At 38.4% G+C, this 21,839-nt stretch overlaps 2 protein-coding genes across 3 annotated transcripts; both read left to right on the top strand.

Moving 5' to 3' along the window:
• Window positions 1-4,177: 4,177 nt before the first annotated feature.
• On the top strand, window positions 4,178-10,388 carry rdh12l (retinol dehydrogenase 12, like). Of its 2 annotated transcripts, XM_032503788.1 has the most exons (7): window positions 4,178-4,434; window positions 4,711-4,826; window positions 6,875-7,030; window positions 7,119-7,223; window positions 8,676-8,885; window positions 8,997-9,189; window positions 9,852-10,025. In XM_032503788.1, the coding sequence occupies exons 1-7, from the start codon at window positions 4,421-4,423 to the stop codon at window positions 9,952-9,954; spliced, it is 897 nt and encodes a 298-aa protein (XP_032359679.1). In that variant the 5' UTR covers window positions 4,178-4,420; the 3' UTR covers window positions 9,955-10,025. The 2 variants fall into 2 exon arrangements, with proteins under 2 accessions (XP_032359679.1, XP_032359678.1); XM_032503787.1 differs by lacking the exon at window positions 4,178-4,434 and having other exon boundaries at window positions 4,691-4,826; window positions 9,852-10,388.
• Window positions 10,389-11,862: 1,474 nt separating this feature from the next.
• On the top strand, window positions 11,863-21,095 carry LOC116672139 (phthiocerol/phenolphthiocerol synthesis polyketide synthase type I PpsD). The gene is made up of 6 exons (XM_032503782.1): window positions 11,863-11,929; window positions 12,414-12,567; window positions 13,433-13,593; window positions 13,733-13,939; window positions 14,076-14,257; window positions 14,560-21,095. Exons 1-6 carry the CDS (start codon window positions 11,872-11,874, stop codon window positions 20,104-20,106), a joined length of 6,309 nt encoding a protein of 2,102 aa, XP_032359673.1. The 5' UTR covers window positions 11,863-11,871; the 3' UTR covers window positions 20,107-21,095.
• Window positions 21,096-21,839: the final 744 nt, after the last annotated feature.

Here is a 21,839-nt window from a genome sequence, read left to right as displayed (position 1 = left end):
GCTAAGTGCTGCTGTGTGTTTCAGTCGACGGTGCAGCGTTGAGTTGGAGTCTGTCATCTGGTTGTTGTTTTTTTTAAACTGTCATTATGAAGATATAGATTTCTATTTCGGAGAAACTGTGCAGGAGTTGAAAAGCCATTTCACATCGAAAATTGGATCAGTAAAGAGGAACAGTGTGAGAGAATGAATGGCACCGTTCATGTTATGCAACCACTCAAAGAGGTGAGGGAGGCTAAGAGGGTGAGAAACAAAACACAGAAGCATGACGGGTGCACAAAGAGCCAGACTAGACTGACTGTGAGTGATGGATGAACCAGTGTTGTTTTTTTGTCTGGTACAGTAAAGGTAAAACAGGAGGTGAAGACGCTTGGAGATGTGTAACAGGTCCCGCAGCTTTTGATCATTTGAGAGCGATGTGAGAATTTATTTTGTAGATGAGAGGTCACTGTACAAGCCAGACTGCTGGCCGCCTGTGTGTCTGTGTCAGGGCAGGCTGGCAGTGAGGGAAGTGAACTTGGAAAGATATCATTATGATGTAAACAGTGGGGCTGCTCTTTAAGCTTTGCTACTGACCTGTTTTCAATGGTAAGAAAAGGAGTTTGATAGTTTGAAACATCAAAAGTCAATCTCTAAATAAGTATTTCCAATGTTTATTGTGAACTTTTCAGCATATTTACTGAGTGTAAATCTGTCTTTAGAAAATCTCTTCCTTAAATCTGTACTATGAAATGGCCTTTCTCAAGCTGTTATCTAAAGTCTTTATTTTATTGTTGGAATAGTTAAAGTCTATGTAATGCATAGTCATATGATAATAGTGTATTCATTCCAAAGCAGCAAGAGGGTTGGGTGGATGAATTTTTCTGGTGTTTGTTTATTGTAGTGGCTATTCTAACATTGTCCTTTCGGAAAGGGAGTTGGAGATAGTAGTGTCCGTTCTTCAATGTAGCAGAGTCAGAGGCTTTCTTAAAAAAACTGTTTATCTTCAACGGATAACTCACTTTTCTCACTGCAACGTTCAGGAAAATCTCGGTTGTACTGTACAAGCATTTCTTCAACGTTGGTGATTGAGATTCTGTTTGCTTTCAAATATAGCCATCTACATTCATCCACGCAGGCAGTGCCGCAGTTAGCCAGTTTGGTGGCCTAAGCAAAACTCCTTTATGATGCCCCCCCAACCCAAGAAAAAAGAGTTCTTTTTATTACCTAACATATAACTCAACAGCAATAACACAATGGCAGTATCACAATGTAACACCTAAGAATAGTACAACTAAAAAGGAAAATCAACTTCATAAAGTATTGTAATGTGTCCCCTGTCTCCTGGGTGAAAGTCCTGTGTTGTTTGACCCATCCCAACCACCCCTACCGTTGTCGCCCTTGATGCTACGTCGTATTCAGGCGTTGTATCTGACACTGACAGCCACTGCCCAAGCGTCAGTATTTCACGCAGTATTTGTACGGTTTGTCAATCAATTGTAATAATATATGTTTGTGACTCATTGTGTAAAAAGTGTAAAACTAATTTAAAAAAAAACTTTAGAAGTAATTTGAACAAGATGATTATCTTTTTCTATGGGAAAACCAGTGTATTAAAAGATTTCTTGAGAATTATCTGTTTCTATCTTTTATCTGTGTGTAATGCGTCTTATTATTTTCCTGAAAACCCATTCTGTACCTTTGTTTTGAAGTTTAATTTAAATACATGTTGCATTTATTTTCCATTGAATTGCTTTAAATGTATGTAAATGTATTTATTTATTCTTCATTATTATGCTATGTCGTTGAATTTTACAAGAGAAAAGCCATTCATAGTTGATATGCAATATTAATGATGGAGTTTTTACAAAATTACATTTGTTGGCTAACCACTTGTTTATTTGTGTTTTCTCCCCTCTGTATAAGAATACAAACCTGCATCCTCTTTCTCCACATCTGCCAAAATGAAGTTACTAGTCCCATTATAGCTAATGGATTGTTCTCATCGTTTATTCAGTGCATCCTCTTGCCTCTCCATTGTCTTTGCATGCTGGGAAGCTGCTTATGCGGCGCCAGTAATAGCTTAGGTAAACTGTTATGTCTAATGTTTATTTTGCAACTGATGACAAAACAGTAGTCCATCAACATAGAAAACATATAAGGGTCAACACATTATAGTGTCAAACAAAAAAAATCTTCCTAGATGGTCAAATTTTCACCTAAATGTGTATTTTTCTTTAATGTCTGTTACACAACATGATGATTTACTGATTGTCTATCACAATAAGTCATGTTGTTGAAAAGTACAGTATTTGAGAAATTAATAAACAATTCATTTTGTTTATAGCATCAATTCATAACAAGAGTTATCTTGAGACACAGATAGAGTAAGTCTAGACCCCACTAGACCACATACTTTACAAGGACCCAACATGTCTTGTAGATCCCTCCAGAGCAACTCAACAGTGGCGAGGTAAAACTCCCTCTTAGGAAGAAACCTCGGACAGAACCAGGCTCTTGGTAGGTGTCTGATGGGCCGGTTTGGGTTGAAATGAATGGTGGCACTAACAGTCACAGTAAAACAACCACTTACAACCACTTCCTGTTAAACTTACCACCACTTGTTGCTTGAATAAACAAAAAAAAGGAAGAGAAAGAGGGGAGGTGGAGGATCCGGAGGATACAATCAGGATAAGTGCACAGAAACTTGATTTGAACTCCTGGGTGTTTTCCAATCAGTGTGAATCCAATTACAACGACACGCCTTTATCTGGATTTTTCATGCACCCCCACACATATAATTTACCCATACACTCCTTTGCTGACTAATCTCCCAGAGAGAAGGGGAAGGAAATGTTTGCTTACGCACAATCAGCTGATAACCGGGACAGTGTTTCCTGTTCTAATGACCTTCTGTCCACCATGTAATTCCAACTCCTGTTGTGATGGTGTCTGTAACATATGAATGAACCATTCACGGAGTTTTGGTGAACTTTGATAGGGCATTACCGTTTACAGCAAATTATTTGCCAGCAGAGTGAAATCTCAGCCAAGGACACGATTTACCCAAATACCAACCTGTTAATCTTTCAATAGACATAACACAGTAACCCAACTCAGACAGGCTCCCTCAGCTGATTGGTGGTGAGGTGATCATTGGCTGCCACCTGCTGGAGGGAGGAATACTGGGATGTTTCCATCTAGAGAGCAAGTGGGGTTTCTCTCTTTTGTTGGTGTTTTAGATGTTTGTTTGCTTTTTACTGAGCTTCTTTTATGGACGCGATACAATTGTCCAATCATAATTTACTGCAAAGATATTCAACAGGGGGTCCAGGACCCCTAGGGGGTCCTCAGATTTACTGCAGGGCGGCCGCCAAATTAACTGTTCAGTAAAATGTCTGAAAATAAATACATTAACATGAATCCAACATGACATTAGGAAAAATAATTCAGCCTAAAAAATTGACTGACCATTGATGATAGGCTTACTGGCCTATAGGTAATCTAGGCACTACGGTAGGCATCCACACATACAAACAGGTGTGCCACATGCATGTTTAACATATGCACCATAAAACCTATGTGTTAAGGCCTTAGGCCTCCCTACACATTATTGTAGGCCCAGTATACAATATCAGTACGGGGTCCCTGCTCTGTCTCTTTTTCAGCTTCCTGATTTATTGGATACGATACATTGAGGTTAATGCACTAATACGTTGTATCATGATGTATTTTTTTTTTTACAGACAACAGAATGAAGGACCAGAATGGTTATTAGTTAGTATTGGTTATTTCTTTGGCATTATTAAAATATAAATATAAAACAAAACGCCCTGCTAAATTTGTATTTTTTTTCTCCAAATTATTCAGTTGTTCTATACTCTAGTAGGTTTTTTACTTTGCTGTTAATCAGATAGTAGGCTACTTAATTATTACTAAAAATGATCACAGTTTAAAGTAAATCAAACAAATAAGTAAAAACTAAATGTGTGTTTTATTATTAATAATTATTGTATTATATAATAAAATAATAATAATAATAATAATAATAATAATAATAATAATAATAATATAATAAAAGATTAAAAGTTTTATTTTTAAACAAATAAAGAAATAATTTTTGTTTCTACAGTTACTGTTGACTTTGCTCCCCACCCATCCGGCGCAGCTCGTGCTCGTTATCGAACACACCACCAAGGACAAGCCTTAAACTTCAAGTTTAACCAATCAGTATTGTCCAGGAGCGACCGAGTCGCAGCCGATTGGCTTAAATCTCAGCAAATCAAACATAACTAATAAATGACAGTTCCGCATTGCCAATTTCAACCAACATAAGAAGTTTGTGGGATTTCGGTGCGGTTGAATGTGAGATTGAAGATTTGTTTTCAGTTGTATTCGTTAAGTGTTAACCCAGCCACTCACCTAGCTGCTGTAGTAAAGCGAGATGCAGGCTTTAAGGTGAGGACTCCTTAAATTCGTGAAAATAACGTGACTCCAACTGTCTAAACAACGTTAGTTTTAGTAATGCTAAATTGGTCAACTAGCTACTAGCTAATTTGTAACATTTTGACTTAATTTCTAAATAAAATAGTGAATACAAGTGATAGTTGACTTAGTTGAGAAAAAAAAACAGTTGAAATTGTTTGTACAAAGTGTGTTTGCTTTGTCATATCGCACCCATTTTGCTGGTTGAGTCACTTACAGTTGGGTAACAATGATTTCTCAATATGTCAGAAATTTCTTTCGGCCTGCCTGGTCCTCTGCTGAAAGGCTAAATGACAAAACTGTGGTCATCACTGGAGCCAACACTGGGATTGGCAAAGAGACAGCCATTGACTTGGCCAAGAGAGGTGCGTCAGACACTGATCCCCACATCAACTTTAAAGGACATTCTTCTTATTCTTTTTTTGCTTTGTCATGTAAAGCCTATTACTGGTTTCACCCGTTTCAAATTGGGTTGGGTTTCATTTGACAATTTTGTATGGTGGGGATAATGTACCATCAGATACCACATAAATTCTTATTTTATCTCATAAGGGAGAATAGAAAAAAAACGTTCTTCTAACAAAATAATTTCTCAAATGCATCAGTGTTTAATTTTGTCTTTAAAAAAAAAGTATTTCAAGTACAAAATATATTTCCCCTAAAGTAACCCAAAGTCACATATTAGGCTCTACAGAAAATTAACTTGTAATATTTCATATTTTATGTCCAGTTATAGAAGCGCCCAATTAAAGAGATGGTTTGGATATTTTGAAGTGGGGTTGTATGAGGTCCTTATCCATAGTCAATGTGTTGCGTATGGATGGTTGCCATTACGCTCCCAGTTTGGAGAAACAGGCAGTGTGGATGAGGGCAGCAGCTAAATGTATTTTAGGCACCTAAAAGTGGGACGACCTCAAAAAGTTTGTGTATGCTATATTTAAAATTATTTTCACCGCCTCAAAAGAGCCACCAGACTCCTTTGACAAAAAACAGTAATTTTACCTCGCAGAACATAGGAATCTACCACTGCTGTGATGGGTTAGTTTGTTATTGTGCGACTTTGGTGAATCTGAACTAATGCTTTAAAACACCAAAGTCTCCTCTTTTTATATTTTCTAGTCAGTTTCTGTGAAGCTTAAAGGGAAAATTCACCACTTTTAATGTAGATGTCCAATCAGTACTGATCGGTATATGTAGTCAGTTGTGTGCTACATGTGTATTGACTGACAAAGTAAGTTTTCCTTCTGATGGCTAAGCCAGAAATGGCTAAGCTCTCTTCTTTAGTCACGTTTTTTTCCAGTTTATCTTTAGGATCCTGAAGGTCTTCAGCCCACCTCTGTCCAAGTAAACACGCACACACAGCCTGTGAGAGCCAGAGTATCCAGCAAATACATGGCAAAAAATGACCACGCTGACATTCATTACAGCAAAGAGATACAGTTTCTGTTGGCATCAAAGGGCAATTTGAAGGCACCACCAGTCGGTGTTTGATTTTGACAGCTCAAGTTCTGAAGGCTCCAAATCCTCCCCGCTGCATTTGTAGCCTCTATGTGGCTGAATACGGATACGGCTGAATGTCCAAGTCATTAAACACACACATATAATGTTTATGTATTAAAAAAAAAACAAAGCTGTATCTCCAGGGTTCCATGATCGCGCCAATTCACACAAATTCAACCAATCACCATGACTTTGGTGCAACGCCATACATTTTACTGAAATTTGACCAATAACTGGAGTTTCCCGCGGCTGAAGATGAATATACATATGATAAACAAATGTGGTGATGCTATTTAGGGAGTGAATTCTGGAGCTGCTTAAAATAATTTTAGCAAACTATTCATTTTTCATGCAGCTGCTTCACACAGTACATTGGTGCAACATCACATATTGGGAGTTTTAGTTATACATTTTAAGCTGAACTTTGTTAAAACAAAGTAAATTGAGTTGTGTTTACTTTTTAAATGGGTCATCTTGATAATTTCTTTTTTTTTTAACTTTATTGCCCACATTAAACATTGCAGGCAATTTAAGCAATACCATACACATACACTCTCAAAGAGAGGCCAAAGCAAAAAAAATAAAATAAAATAAATCATAAAAGGGTCACCTTGTGGTTGAACTTTATTCAACACCTACATTGACAACTTGGAAGCAGGGTAAGTAGACCATTGCACATCAGTGTTTAAATTATTATTCTAAATCAAGGACTAGAGGTCCATCTTCTCATGAACAAAGGTACCTTCAAGTGTCATTTCTTTTTGTCCAGGTTGAAAACTTTTATGAAATACAGTACACATATTTCGTCTCTAGGGGGTGTTCTTCACCAATATTACAGCATATGGCATGATTAAGTAGCTTTATACAGACCTTGTTTCTGCTGTTGTATCTCACTTCTGTATATTCTCTTTAGGGGCAAAGGTCATCATGGCGTGCAGGGACATGGAGAAAGCACAGGCTGCTTTGAAAGAAGTCATTGAAAACTCAGGCAACGAAAATGTTGTTTGCATGAAACTGGACTTGGCAGATAGCAAGTCGATTAAAGAATTTGCTGAAGCCATCAACAAAGGTTAACTAATTTATTCCTTAGAAATATTTACAAATGGTGAGACTTCACAGAGCTGAACAATTAACTTCTTGATGTCCTTTTTGTACAGGAGAGTCAAGGCTCAACATCCTTATCAACAATGCTGGTGTGATGGTTTGTCCTTTTGGGAAAACAGCAGATGGCTTTGAGATGCAGATTGGTGTCAATCACTTTGGTAAATACAGCTATGTCTTACCTGCGTCATGAGAAAAGAAGTTAAAAATGTGAGTCCAGAATGGACTGTCCTGGACTTAATACAGCACCTGTCTGATTTGACCCTTACATTGTTAGTAATATGATGTCCTGTCCCTATAGAATCTATTTAAATCCTATTTTAAGAGGAATGTCTTCAGATACTTTTTAATTTTTTTTTTTTTTTGCCATGTTGGACTGCCAACATCAGTAAAGTACTTAACCTCTGAGGTTTTATTTTAGTGCACACACTGTACCAGCCATGTCTCCAGCTGGGAGGCATCAGGGCATTCAACAGTACCTGTAATGTCCACTAGGAGGCAGATGTGTCTTTTTTTTCTCCCTACACTTAGCAACTTGTGTTCTTACTAATGGCGTTTCTCCATTGTTGGTACCTATTTCTCTAATAAGTAATATAGAGGGCACCGGTGCATGACATAAACGGTATATAGCCCTATATATTACCTTATTAGAGAAATAGGCCAACATTTATTGGTCGTGACATTTTTAGGGCTCAATCCCCAAGTGTTTGGGGTTAAAGTCCCTAGGAAAAAGTATGGTTTATGAAGCTGTCATTGGAAAATATTTGTCCCTGCCAAGTTTTATATACAGTTTTATTAACCTTCTATTCACTTAAAATCCATGAAACGGTAGTTTGTCTTGGACGGCATTACTGGCCTGCTATTTTAATTTTTTTCTCACACAGTCAGTCAAACGTTATAGTAGGGTATAGTTAGGAATAGGTTGAAGTTGTAAGGAAGGGGTAGATATGAGTTAAAAAAAAAAAAAAAAAAAAAAAAAGATCTATTTGGACATACAGTAACCTTAGCAATACAAATTCCCCATCTTAGTTTTTCCACATCCCATTAGTCCGGCCAATTTGTTGCCACCTGTCGATCACCTATCTCACAAGTTTCTAACTGAATTTTGATAGTTTAGAAAGCAATATTCAGAAATATTCTATTGTCTCTCAATTAGCAGAGTAGTTTTAAGTTCTTGTTTCTTTTCACAAGCTGATATTTACCTACCACAATGACTGCAGAGTGTCTGTTTTTACAAAAACCTGAAAATGTACACATACAGTATGTTCACACAATCTAGCATTTGACAAGCTCATACTGTAGATCCTAACCCAACTAGTTAGTGCTGTAAAAGGGTTTTAACAATGTTTTTAATAATATCTGCTTATCAGTGAGGGTAAACTAAATACTTGAAACACCTCTCTGCATAACACAATAAAATTCAACAGCACCACATACTACATACCTCCAAAATGACTTAAGTCAAATGAACAACAAAATAAAGTCTCAAACTTGGTCAACAAAGACCGTAAATAGATCGTAAATATTTCTTTTGCTATAATTGTGAGACAATATCATTTTTCTAATTTCTCAAGCTCTGAATTGAACTTGAATGTCATTTCATTGTTTTCCAGGTCACTTCCTGTTGACATATTTGTTGCTTGACCTGATAAAGAAATCGGCACCAGCCAGGATTGTCACGGTGTCCTCCATGGCTCACTCCTGGGGCTCCATCAATCTGGAGGACATCAACAGCGAGAAGAGTTACGACAAGAGGGCAGCCTACGCTCAGAGCAAGCTAGCCAATATTCTCTTCACTCGCTCCCTCGCTAAGAAACTAGAAGGTGTGTAATATGCCCTTATCTCTGTCATAAAGCCATTGTAAGATTTTTTATTTTATTTTTTTTAATCCTAATGTACAGTTACAGTAATCATAGAATCAACTTGTCTTTCAGGCACAGGTGTGATGACATATTCTCTCCATCCTGGAGTCGTCCAGACAGACTTATGGCGTCATCTGAGCGGCCCTCAACAGATTGTCATGAAGATGGTCAGCCCTTTCACCAAAAACTCTTCCCAGGGCGCTCAGACGAGCATTTACTGCGCAGTGGAGCCGTCCCTGGCGACAGAGAGTGGTGGATACTACAGGTACACTTTGTTTTTACATGCAGCTAAACATTTATTTTTACATGTAGATAAACACATATTTTAACATTCTGGAGGGCAAGGAGATAATTGGCAGCGAATAAGTTATGGCTTACAGTGGTTCCACACATTTTAGTCTTTTTGTAATCACTTTGCCGAAACAACAATTGTCCATTAAAGAATAATTTCTTTAAACAAAGTTAAGCAGCCTGGGGAAAAAAAATAAAAAATTGAAACACTTTACTTGAAGGTATGTACATAAGCGTGACATGAACACATGCATTGTCATGACAATATGACACATGAACCCTAACTATGACCTGTCATGAAAAATTGAATGACATTTACTAAAAGAAGCGTTATGACTTGTTTATGTTTATGGCATGTTCATGAGAGTGTCATGTCACTCTTATGTAGATACCTTTGTGTGTGTGTATACATACATATTGCATATACAAGACTTTTACAGGACACAATAGTTGGCTTCTAGATTAGAATGCATTTACAATCTGTTATTTGCTATTTGATGGAATACATGTCGAGCAGCTGGAGAGGAACTCAACCATACACTCATTGTGCATTAAAACACGGAGAACCACACTGAATGTATGAAAGAGAAAAATATATCCAAATTTTACGTGGCTCATCTAATGCTTTGTTTACAGCGACTGTGCTCCTGCCAACTGCTCAGCTGCCGGTAAGGACGACGACGTTGCACAGAAGTTGTGGGATTTGAGCTGTCGGATGCTGTCGATAGAGTGGGATTGAGGCAACCTGAATTTACAATGAAAGTCTTACAGGGTTTCTTTGCAATATGTGTCACAAATACAGCCAACCAAGATAATAATGCTACATAACATTATCTTTAACATGAGTTTTCCTACAGTTACATTTTTTCTTCTACTTCTTGTTTGTTTTTGATACCAAAAGAGTATTTGTATTTTGGACATGACTACTTCTAATTAAGAAAATACTAACTATATAAAATAAAGTATGTTGTTTGTGTGAAGATTCTTATTTAAAGAAATTACCACAAACTTCAATAGTTTTCTATTCATTTTTATATCAGCATAGTAGTGGATATTTGAATAAAATTGTGGAATAAAAAGAAAAACTTGAGTCAGTCCAAAGACTACACTTCCATGTTGCGAATCTTTTTCTGTACCTGTATTTCCTGGCATTAAACCCAGTGTTGCACTCCATCCTTTAGTCTTTGTTCCTACTTGCACATGCTTCTTATTTCAATTAATTGTATGCAAAGAAACACATTTTTGGACTTATTTACATTGGAAAAGGCAAGCAATCGGCACCATATAATGGCAAAGCAGTATTGTAATTTCATGAATTTTCTTTGTGATATATTTTACAAGGGAATGTCACTACAGACACATAGCCCGTAATACTGCAAATGCAAGCAAGAATAAAGCTTTTATTATTGGGCCATAAGCTCAATGGAATGGTGTTACCTCATTTGGCAAAAATAAAGTGACTACAGGCATTTAAATTAAATGAAACACTGTTTAAATGATATTACTCTAATGCACCTAGTTAGTCATTTTAAACCGCTACAACAAAGGTTTTGTTGGCACAGACCCTGACAGAGAGTAATAAAGACAACCACAGATAATAAATGTGATACCACTGTATGATCTCTTATGTGCCTGCAGTAGATCATCAAGGGCGATTAAATAAAAGATAACTGCTAAATATGTACATGACTGGGTTAGGGATTTGCAAAGTTAACAGCAGCTAAGATGGCCATCAGGAAAAACTACCCATGATTCTGCTGCGTACAGCATTCTATGAAACTCAAATTATCAAACCAAAAACTTAATCTCGTCCTATAATGTGTGGTTGTTTGGTTTCAGTGAAAACACTGATATGAACAAATGGTTAAAAGAAACCACAGCAGAAATAAAAGGAAACGGTACCGGTGAGTACATTACAAAGTCTTTAACATGCAGTGTTCGTGAAAACTTCATTTTTCTATTTCTCTGTGAATAAGAAGTCTGTTTGTTTCTATAATATTTTTATTAATTATTCATTGCATAATGTGCCCAAAGGTAACTGCATACACTGTTATTCATGGACATGCTTGGATTGTGTGTGGGGGAAAAAAAGGAAGGACAGAAATATGTTGGTTTCAATGCATCTCCCTTGAACTCAACATATCTAATCATAAAGTTAATGGAAGGTAAGTTAAGGTCACACTCAATATTATTATTACCATATTTTAAAACATGATTGGTGGATTCTTAGTTATAGTATAACTGTGATAAGCTTTAAAGAAACAAGACCAGATGTCAACCCATTGTTTGATAACAGTGACACCTACTACTACCATAAAACGTGGTCTAATCATTTGCAAGGCACCATACATGTGTGCACTGAAGTCCTTCATCTCCATGGCCACGCATACAATCAATCATTAATGTTTCATAAAGAAAATAAGCTGGCTATAAGAATCAAGCGTAAGTCCGGCACTGATAACATCACAGGGAAAAGGCAAACGGAATGGATGTAAGAATGCTCCGGTGCATGACAGACCTGTACTAATTACACAGTTTTTAAAGAATGCTGAACACATTGTTTTCTGGATGTGATGTTGCCTGGAGGAAAGAGTGATGTTGACTTAATGGTGCAATAAAGATGTTTGATTTTCTTTCTCAGTGATGTTTGCTCAGAATGGAAGAAGCAGAAGACGGTATTGCCGTGGTTGGAATTGGATGCAATTTTCCAGGGGGTAAGCCATTTGAATTTGGGAAATTAATTTTCTTTTTCTTTTGTGTTTCTTTACATTTCATCGACACATTTGCCATTTACTGATTTTTCTCTGTCTCCCACAATGTGTGTTAAGCTACCTGAACAATATCTCTGAATGTATAGCAAATAGAAAAGACAAATTACATAATTTCAACATTATTAGACGAGGTCTGAAATTAACAGATGTGTTCATTTGATACATACAACCTCTAAACAACCATCAAGAATTTGTAAGATGAATCCCTGGTAATTCTAAAAATGATGTAATTTGATTTTATTCTGATAAATTTTATTATGTTTGTATTTCATTTCACAACACAGTTTTTTACCCTTTTCACCATAACTTTGTGTTTACAATCAAGGAGAATCATACTATTAACAGTAGGCATTTATCTCCTGATACAATTTATAGAACCACTCCTACCATTGGAACTTTTAAGTTTTATATACATCTTTTCAAACAGGAGAAGGTCTTGACAATTTCTGGAAGGTCTTGGTGGACGGGAGAAACTGTTCTGTGCCAATTCCCAAAGAGAGATTTGACCTGACCAGCTGGTATGATCCTGATGAAAACAAAGCGGGTAAATCCCGCACAGCCAAGGCTGCTCTCATCGACGGGTATGGGCTTTAAACATTATTACATAACCTATTTAGATAGACACACTTATGTGTTTAGCAAATATATGTAGTGTGTGTGTGTGTGTGTGTGTGTGTGTTTATAGTCTTATAGACATGTATTTTACTTGTTGATCAAATTATTAAAATTATAGAATTTTCTTTGTAGCCCTTACTTTTAAAATGTCCTTTTTAAACTAGGTTTTTGAGACATCTGAACATTTTTGGGACGTACTCAAAACATCTTTGTGGTGCATCTCTTTGTATCAGAAAATATATATGGAAAGCAATGTTAGTGTGATTGCTTAAGTATTCTAATGTTTAGTGATTGTGATGAATTCAGGTGAACTCTTGTGACTTGTTGATTATGTCACTGATTTTGGATTACCACCAGGTGTGAGATGAAACTTGTGTTGCCTTGCCGTGAAAAAAAATGTGGTCAAAAACTTGGTTTTCCAAAGTTTGCTGTTATCTTCTCTCCAATATATGGTCTTTAAAGGTCCCATGGCATGAAAAAAAATTAATTTATGAGGTTTTTTACCATTAATTTGAGTTCCCCCAGGCTGCCTATGGTCTCCCAGTGGCTAGAAATGGTGCTAGATGTAAACCGAGCCCTGGGTATCCTGCTCTTCCTTTGAGAAAATTAAAGCTCAGATGGGCCGATCTGGGATATTATTATTATTATAGATTACCTCCCCTTTCTCAGCTTTGCCCACCCAGAGAATTTGGCCCACCCATGAGAGAGAGACATCATGGCTTTCAAACAAGCAAAGTGGCAGTTGGTCAAAGCCACACCCCCAGTCTCCACCTTGCACCCCCCATAATCTATTCACTACATTTGATTTGATAGTTTTTTAATCTTTTGCAGGTTCAACGAATTTGACCACAAGTTTTTCGGCATCAGTGATAGTGAAGTGGAACAAATGGACCCTCAACAAAAACTGCTCCTTCAGTGTGTCTACAGAGCGTTGGAGAATGCTGGAATTCCCATGGAGACTGCCAGTGGGACCAGTACAGGAGTGTTTATTGGTATGTCAGTAAAAACATGGTGCCAGTGACAGGCTTTAAAAAAAAATAGTTTTGTGTAATAATTCCATCAGATTTGTATTATTTATTATTATCATACTATCTCAATAATCTTCATGTGATGATAATGCTTTTATTATAGGCCTAATGAACAGAGATTATGAGACAAATGCTGCACACGTGCACCCAAGTGTGATCAACCACTGGACTGGTACAGGGCTTGCCATGAGTATTGCATCAAATAGAGTCTCCTACATCTTTAACTTCACTGGGCCCTCACTGTCCATAGACTGTGCCTGCTCTTCATCTCTTGTGGCTCTTCATCTCGCCTGTCAATCCATTAAACAAGGTCTGTACAGAATCTATAACTAAAGACTATGACACTTTTTAGAGCAGCCTGTAACTCTAATAGAAAGCAATTCCATAGGCTTGTGGTTCTAATTACAGGGATATATTATAATATTATTTTTTGTTTATTTTATCAGGGGATTGTGACATGGCTGTTTGTGGTGGAGTCAACTGCATCATAGAGCCAAGAGTGTTTGTTGCTCTCAGCAAGGCCAAGATGATCTCACCTGAGGGGACCAGCAAACCTTTCTCCAGCAGAGCAGATGGTTACGGTAGAGGGGAGGGCTGTGGGGTTGTTCTCCTGAAGCCTCTGAAAAAGGTCAGAATATGCAAAGTAATAAAAATGCAACAATTGTTTTTTCCCTTTTATCAACAAGCAACCATATTAGTTATTAGAGCTGCTACTTCAATGAATATCTGATTGACCAACAGTACCCATTAATATTAGTTAATTAGTCAGCAACGTCCTAGTTCCTGTTAGCCCTGTTTCTCTTCACTCACAAAATAAAATAACAATGTTCAGTACCCATGTTGCATATCCATATGACATACTTTACAATGTTAAAAAAAAACATTATACTCTTCTTCTAGTTTTATTTTAGTCTTATTGTTGCTTTACAGGCTATACAAGACCATGACCATATATGGGGTATCATTAGCAAAACTGCAGTCAACCAAGATGGACACTCAGTGACTCCAATCACCAAACCCTCCATGACACAACAACAGGAGCTGTTGCAAAGAGTCTACTCAGAGTCTGACATTGCATATGTCCAGTACATAGAGGCACATGGGACTGGAACCCCAATTGGAGACCAAACAGAGGCAGCAAGCATCTCAAATGTCATTGCTAAAGCAAAACCTACTGGTTCAGAGACGCTGCGGATTGGCTCAGTAAAGAGCAACATTGGACATACAGAATCTGCTGCTGGAGTGGCCGGACTTATTAAGGTTCTCCTAATGATGAAGCATGAGACCATTGTTCCCTCAGTTTTCTACTCTGAGGAGACTGCCAGTATAGATGCCAAAGCCCTGCACATTACAGTTCCTAAGGAAGCAGAAAAGTGGGAAGCCTCCCATGCAAGAATTGCAGGAATTAACAACTTTGGCTTTGGGGGTACAAATGCACATGTCATTGTCAAACAGTACAAACAGTCACACACTGAGAAAAAGCATACTGGGAAACAGGCAAAGTATTTTATCATGTCTGCAAATTCACCAAAATCTCTTACTCTGATGACGGAACACACCATTAAACAGCTAGAAGCAGACAGCAAAGTTGATTTAGATTGTCTGCTGTACACGTCAGCATGTAGGAGAAGCCATCTAAAACATAAATACAGAAAAGCTATCGTTGTTTCATCTGTAGTCGATCTTAAAAAGAAGTTAATTGCCACTGTAGGCAAAAATATTCTCCCATCTTACTCAGATCCAAGGTTAGTGTTTGTTTTTTGCGGAAATGGCGTCACTTACCATGGCATGTGCAAACAGCTACTAAGACATGAGCCTGTATTCAGGGATAAGATCAAAGAGATTACGAAACTTTTCCAAAGACTAAGTGTGTTAAACATCCTGCATACACTTGAAAGTGAGTTTGAGGGTAGTGACAACAATAACCCACAGGTTGTCCAACCACTCCTCTTTGCTATCCAAGTTGGCATTACCACCCTACTCAGACATTGGGGTGTCAAGCCAGATGCAATACTTGGACACTCGGTTGGTGAGGTTCCAGCTGCTCACTGTTCTGGCCTCTTAACTCTTGAGGATGCAGTAAAAGTCATTTATTTCCGCAGCATTCTCCAGAACAAAGTCACTGGGGGAAAGATGCTTGTAATCAGTAACATGGCTGTTTCAGAAGTAACGTCTCTTCTCCCTTGTTACGCTGGTAGAATTTGCATTGCTGCTTTCAACAGCCCGCAGTCCTGCACCCTGTCAGGTGATGCTGATGCAATCGAGAGCCTTTATAAGGAGCTAACCACCTCAGCCAACAGTCAGAATCTGTTCCTTCGTGTCCTGGATGTCCCTGCTGCTTACCACAGCCATATGATGGACCCAATTCTGACAGAAATTGAGGAGACAATTGGCTCTTTACAAGTGAATGGTCTTGACACAGAGTTGTTCTCTACAGTGACGGGCAAGGAAGTCCAGCAGGGTGATTTCTGCACAGGGGAATACTGGGCTAGAAACATTCGTGAGCCAGTAGCTTTTGAGCAGGCAGTGAGGTCAGCAACTAAAGGAAAGACAAATACTGTGTTTGTGGAAATAGGGCCAAGAAGGGCACTACAGAGAAACATCATGGAATCTCTGGGTAATGACACAGCTGTTCTTGCCTCAGTGCAGCCAGAGAAAGATCATGAAACAGTAATGTCTGTTGTGTCTAAGTTGTTTGAACTGGGTGTCCATGTAAATTGGAACACCTTCTATAGAGGATTTGAGACAATGCCACTGCCTATTCCAAAATACCAGTTTGATTGCTCTGACAGAGATGTTATCATTGGAGCAGCACAGAAAAATACAGTGAGTAATCATCCGGTGCTCTGTCAGACTGGAAATGAAAGCAACATTTTCAGCTGTGATCTGATGTCTGACTCTTCTTACTACCTGAAAGAGCACAAGCACAACGGCATACCCATCATCCCTGGTGCTTTCTATGCTGAGCTGGGTTTAGCTGCATTCATGGCCAGTGCCAAACCAAAAGTACCGCTTAGCTCCCTGCAGCTCAGTGTCAGTTTTCACAGTCCATTTGTTTTAACCCAGAATTCACCTGAAATGAAGGTTCAACTTGAACAAACAGAGAAAGAAACTAGGTTCAAGGTACTCTCCCCATCTGCAATGTATGCATCAGGCACAGTGGTTTCAAAGAAAGTGAGGCTGATTGAGGAGCAGTGCATTTCACTAAGCTCCATCTACAAAAGATGCAAATCCTTAGTGAGCTCTCAGGAGTTCTATGGGTATCTCTCTCAAGGAGGCTTTCAGTATGGAGAAGTCTTCCAGAATAAGGCAGATGTTCACTATGGAGAAGATCTCAAGGAGGCTTTTGCAAATGTCACGGTTCCAGAAGAACTGCAGTCCCAGTTGCATGACTACTGCATTCATCCTGTTGTGCTGGATTTTCTAATGCAGCTTCTCCCAGTTACCGTAGAGCACATTTTCGCTGGCAGACCAGGGTTTCCTGCCAAAATAGGAAGTTTGACAGTGTTTGAACCTTTGCAAGATGAGATGATTGTCTATCTGAGAGCAATTGATGTTGGTGTTGATCACTTTGAGATTTGTGGCTGCTTTGCAGATAAAGAAGGAAGAGTGTTGGTTGAGGTTAAGCATGTGATAATTAAGTACCTTGGCAGTCGCTCGCATGTGGTTGAGGAGTATTTCTATCATAATGCCTTTAGTGTCATCCCTCAAGGTGTCACACCTGTTGTTCCTCCTCCTAAGGCCTTGGTCTTCTGTGACTGTATAGGGATCTCTAAAGGCCTGGAACAATATTTGGACTCTGGGTCTAGATATGTTTCATTCACACATGCCAGAGATATCTTGAGCAATGGGTTTCCTTCTCTCTTGGCAAATCTCAATATAACAGATCTTGAGAAAAACTTTGATGAGGTCTTATTTATGTGGGGCAAGGCAGACCTTACTTCAGTGGCAGCTGATGTTGTTCTGCAGAATTGTGCGAGCTGCTGTGAGACTTTCCGCCAAATAGTCCTTGAGCTGAAGCAAATTTCCTTCCCAAACTCAATCAGAGCAGTCACCTACTGTTCTTCTGACATAACAATAGACCACATAAATCCAGGTTTTGCTGTCGCTGGCATGACAAGATCATTTGCTGCAGAGATACCCGATCTTTCATTTCAGCTGATTGATATAAGCACTATCTCTGCTAAGGACATTGCAGCTCTGTCTGAGGTCCTAAGGTCGCATACTTGCAACAAGTACCCAGAGTTGGTGGTAAAAGATGGTCTGATTCTGAAACCTTCCATTGTCCGCACTCCACCTGAGCTTAGTGACAGTTCAGAGGGCAGTTTTTTCTCTTCATTGTCTGAGCCCTGCATCATTCAGACAGCTGAGGCATACAAGATGACTCAACTGAGTGCCATTTACTTTAAAGAGGAGGCCCAGCCAATCAGGGATACATCAGTTGAAATTCGGCCGACAAAGATATGTGTTCATTCATCTGATTACTTCCCTGTCAGTGCTTCACATCTGAAATTTGGCCAGACAATGTACTGGAACCAACACTCATCACAGAAACACAAGCTACTGGCTCTTGATTTCAGTGGTACAATTACAGCAGTCGGGAAAGATGTCAGGAAATTAAAAGTGGGAGACCACGTTGCTTCCTGTTACCCTGTGGTGGCAGCCAGCAAGGTCAGAGTTCCGCAGGATGTGTGCTACAGCACCAAGCGGTTCCCATTCCTTCAAAAAGCACCCTGTGTATCCTACTTTGTGCTAGCATGGGAGATCCTGCATCGAGCCTTGCCTAGAGCCAAACATAATCTAGGAATCCTATCCTCTCTGCCTGATTCTGCTCTGATAAAAGTCTTGGCACTCACTTCTTACAAGTCAGGTTGGAATGTGATTGTTGGCACACACTGCAATGGCTCTTTTGTAGATGTCAATCAAATGGATGTATGTGTCGTCCTGCCTCCATTTGATGAATCTCTGATTGCTAAAATTGGCAATTTCCCAGGTGTCCAACATGTTGTCTTCATCTGTGAATCTCAAATGCAGTGTTTACTTGCTCAGGATATGTTCCAAAGTGTAAAGGAAAGTGTTCATGTGGAGACAATTCAGATGCCAGTCATTTTGCAAAAGGGATTTTTGAATGCACAAGGGCCATACATTTATCACTGGCTGAAATCCTTGAACTTGAGCAGGAAATTTGCTCTTGAAAGCTTTACCTTCCAGAATGTTAAATCTGAAAGCATTGAGAGCCTTAATTTAGAGACACTGAAATCATACTTCAGCTCAAAGAAGCTGGCTGTTGTGGCTCTAGATAAAGGTGGTAGCAGTACACTGTCTGACATTCCATTGCTGCCAACAAAAAAACAGCTTTTCCGAAAGAGAGCAGTGTACATAGTGGTAGGTGGTCTTTCTGGTCTGGGATTTGAAACTGTAAAGTTCATCTCACAAAGAGGGGGTGAGTACCTTGTCATACTCTCCAGGAGCAAGCCCACAGCAGATGTGCAGCAAGAGATACACAATGTGGAGAAACAGTGTGGAAACTGTATCACTACCATGGAGTGTGACATATCTGTGTCTGAGCATGTGCACAAGGTTATCAATGTCATCTGCCAGAAATTCCCTGGTTGTCCAATCAGAGGAGTGTTTCACAGTGCAGTTGTCTTACATGATGGGCTGATTGAGACCCTTAACAGATCTCTTTATGAGAAGGTTCTTAAACCCAAAGTAAATGGTGCACTGAATTTGCACCATGCAACACAGCACTGTCAACTGGATTACTTTGTGTGTTACTCTTCAATCTCAGCTTTTCTGGGAAACGCATCACAAACAAACTATGCAGCGGCCAACTCATTCCTCGACATGTTCTGTCAGTACCGGCGCAAACTTGGGTTGCCTGGACAGTCTATCAACTGGGGAGCGCTAAACCTCGGTCTCCTTTTTAACAAGGAACATTTCCAGCGGTTTCTGGAGGCAAAGGGAATGATGGTATTGGATGTGCCTGAGATTCATAAAAGTCTGGAGCAATGCCTTGTACTCAACCGACCCCAACAGGCCGTTTGCAAGTTTCACTTCAGAAATATCAGGTACAACATCCTCTCTCAAAACGCAGCCTTGACCATGCGCCTGTCCGCATTGGTAGAGGAGGCTTTCCAAAAATCAAAAGAGACAGACTCTCAATCTAAACAAGCTGAATCCATCTCACCAAAAGAATATGTTGTCTCTCTGCTTTGTGAGACCATTGGTATGGATAAAAGTGAGCTGAAGGATGAATTACCTCTTTTATCCTTAGGCATTGACTCCATGCAGGCCATGACTCTGCAGAATCTTATCTTTCAGGAGAAAGGTGTGAATGTGCCTTTGGTGAAATTATTGGATCCCAATGCTACACTATCAACAGTAGTAGCTATACTGAGTGAAGAAGATGAACGTTCCAGTGATAACCAAGAGACTCTTCCTGTTGAAAGCATTGTTGTTTCAACCAGATTGTAAAAATGGCAACTGTGCATAAAGAAATGTAAACAACCGTTATCAGAACACCATGGTACTAATTAAAAAAGATTTTATTGGATTCATTAGAAGGCTCATGGTGGCCATTGCAATACGACAGCATTCTTGTGTTAATGCCTCATGTTCAAAATGCATTTTGCCTACGTTATTGTCTTTTTTGTAAATGTTTGGTCCTGGATATTGTTTTGGTTCCTTCTGGTTTAGTTTTACATTTTTAAAACCACACAGCATGTTATTTTACTCCCTTTTTTTTGGAGACATGCCCAATTTTGAATGGATGTTTTGTATCACAGTTTTACTCATTCTGTTTAGTAGTGTGTTCATGATGACAGTCAGCATTTCAATTAAATAGACAATTATTGTTGATAAAGGATGATTAAATAGTGTTAAAGTTATTATAGGTACATTCTTATTTTCTTTCAATGATTTTCATCATTGTTTAAAGCTCATCTGTAATTGTTAAAATATGTCACAGAGTTCAGTCCACACAATAATAACGTGAACTTACTTTATCTAACTGTTTTATGTTCATTCTCCTCTTACAGGTCATGGCCAATTGTTATCACTGATTGATAATCATCTTTATGATGATGATAGAATAACAAGGCATACAGTATTCTGACATGTCCCATTGTTCAATTAAAGGCATGTATAATAACTTATGACCCTTTTGCTGTCTGAACCACTAATGTGTCCTGTGCGGACAAGGGCATTGCCACAACAAGGACAAGCTATATCAATACAGATAACAGTTTTCCATGATGTAAGTGTTTAAAGTGCTGCTTACTAAAGTTCAAATCCCAATTAAGCAATTCCTCCTTTCAATCAAGACATTATTTGAAAATACAGATATTTGATATTGTATTGAATGTCAAACATTGTAACTTTTTGACATCATAGCAATTTTTAATGACCAATCGTGTAGTTTAAAACGGTGATACTAATGAATTCTTACATTTTGTCATCTCAACATGTCCAATGTTATTGTGTTAAACTGTTTTAGCTGTTTCATGACACAATAAAACAAGCTGCCAAGTCTTTAATGCACTTGATAAGGTTTGTTTCTTATTAATATACCTTCATTCAGTTCACACAATTGCAATTTTATGAATGTGGCAAGAGTATCAAGCGAGGCTCCAAATTGGACCAAAGCCTAATTTGTTTGTTCACACACAAAAAATTAGTGATGCTTCAATGATTCAAAATATTTCAAAATCAGTTTGAAGTCAAAACATTTAAATTTTGAATGCTAAACATTTTCTATGCCACCCATGGTAAATCTTTGGGCCAAAAGGAGTGTTGCACTCCACCGCCAACACCACACTAAACCCATCAAATGAAAAAGCAAACAAGCTACAATAATAATCAACATAATAATCAACATTCAAACAGTGCAGTTCCATGCCATTAGCAATATTAGACTTTGGCTACACAAATAATACCTGCTAATAGGAAAAACTTAATTGTGGGTTTTAGTCTGTTTTATTAATAGACAAACACGTAAAAAATAACCCCAGCCTTATTTATTTCAATCTCATTTTGTGATTTATTGTAAAAAATCATCCACAGAAAACTTGTCAGCAAAATAAATACAGACATTACAATAGAAATCAGGAAGCAGTATGACATTGTATTCCATCATTTGTGACTAAGCCAATGTGTCAGTGGAAAAACAATTATAATATATACTTACTAACTATAAAATAGTATCATAG

The sequence above is a fragment of the Etheostoma spectabile genome, chromosome 22, assembly GCF_008692095.1.
Source record: "Etheostoma spectabile isolate EspeVRDwgs_2016 chromosome 22, UIUC_Espe_1.0, whole genome shotgun sequence".
Taxonomy (NCBI): domain Eukaryota; kingdom Metazoa; phylum Chordata; class Actinopteri; order Perciformes; family Percidae; genus Etheostoma; species Etheostoma spectabile.
Note: the sequence above shows the minus strand (reverse complement) of the source record. Positions and strands in the feature narration are given on the sequence as shown.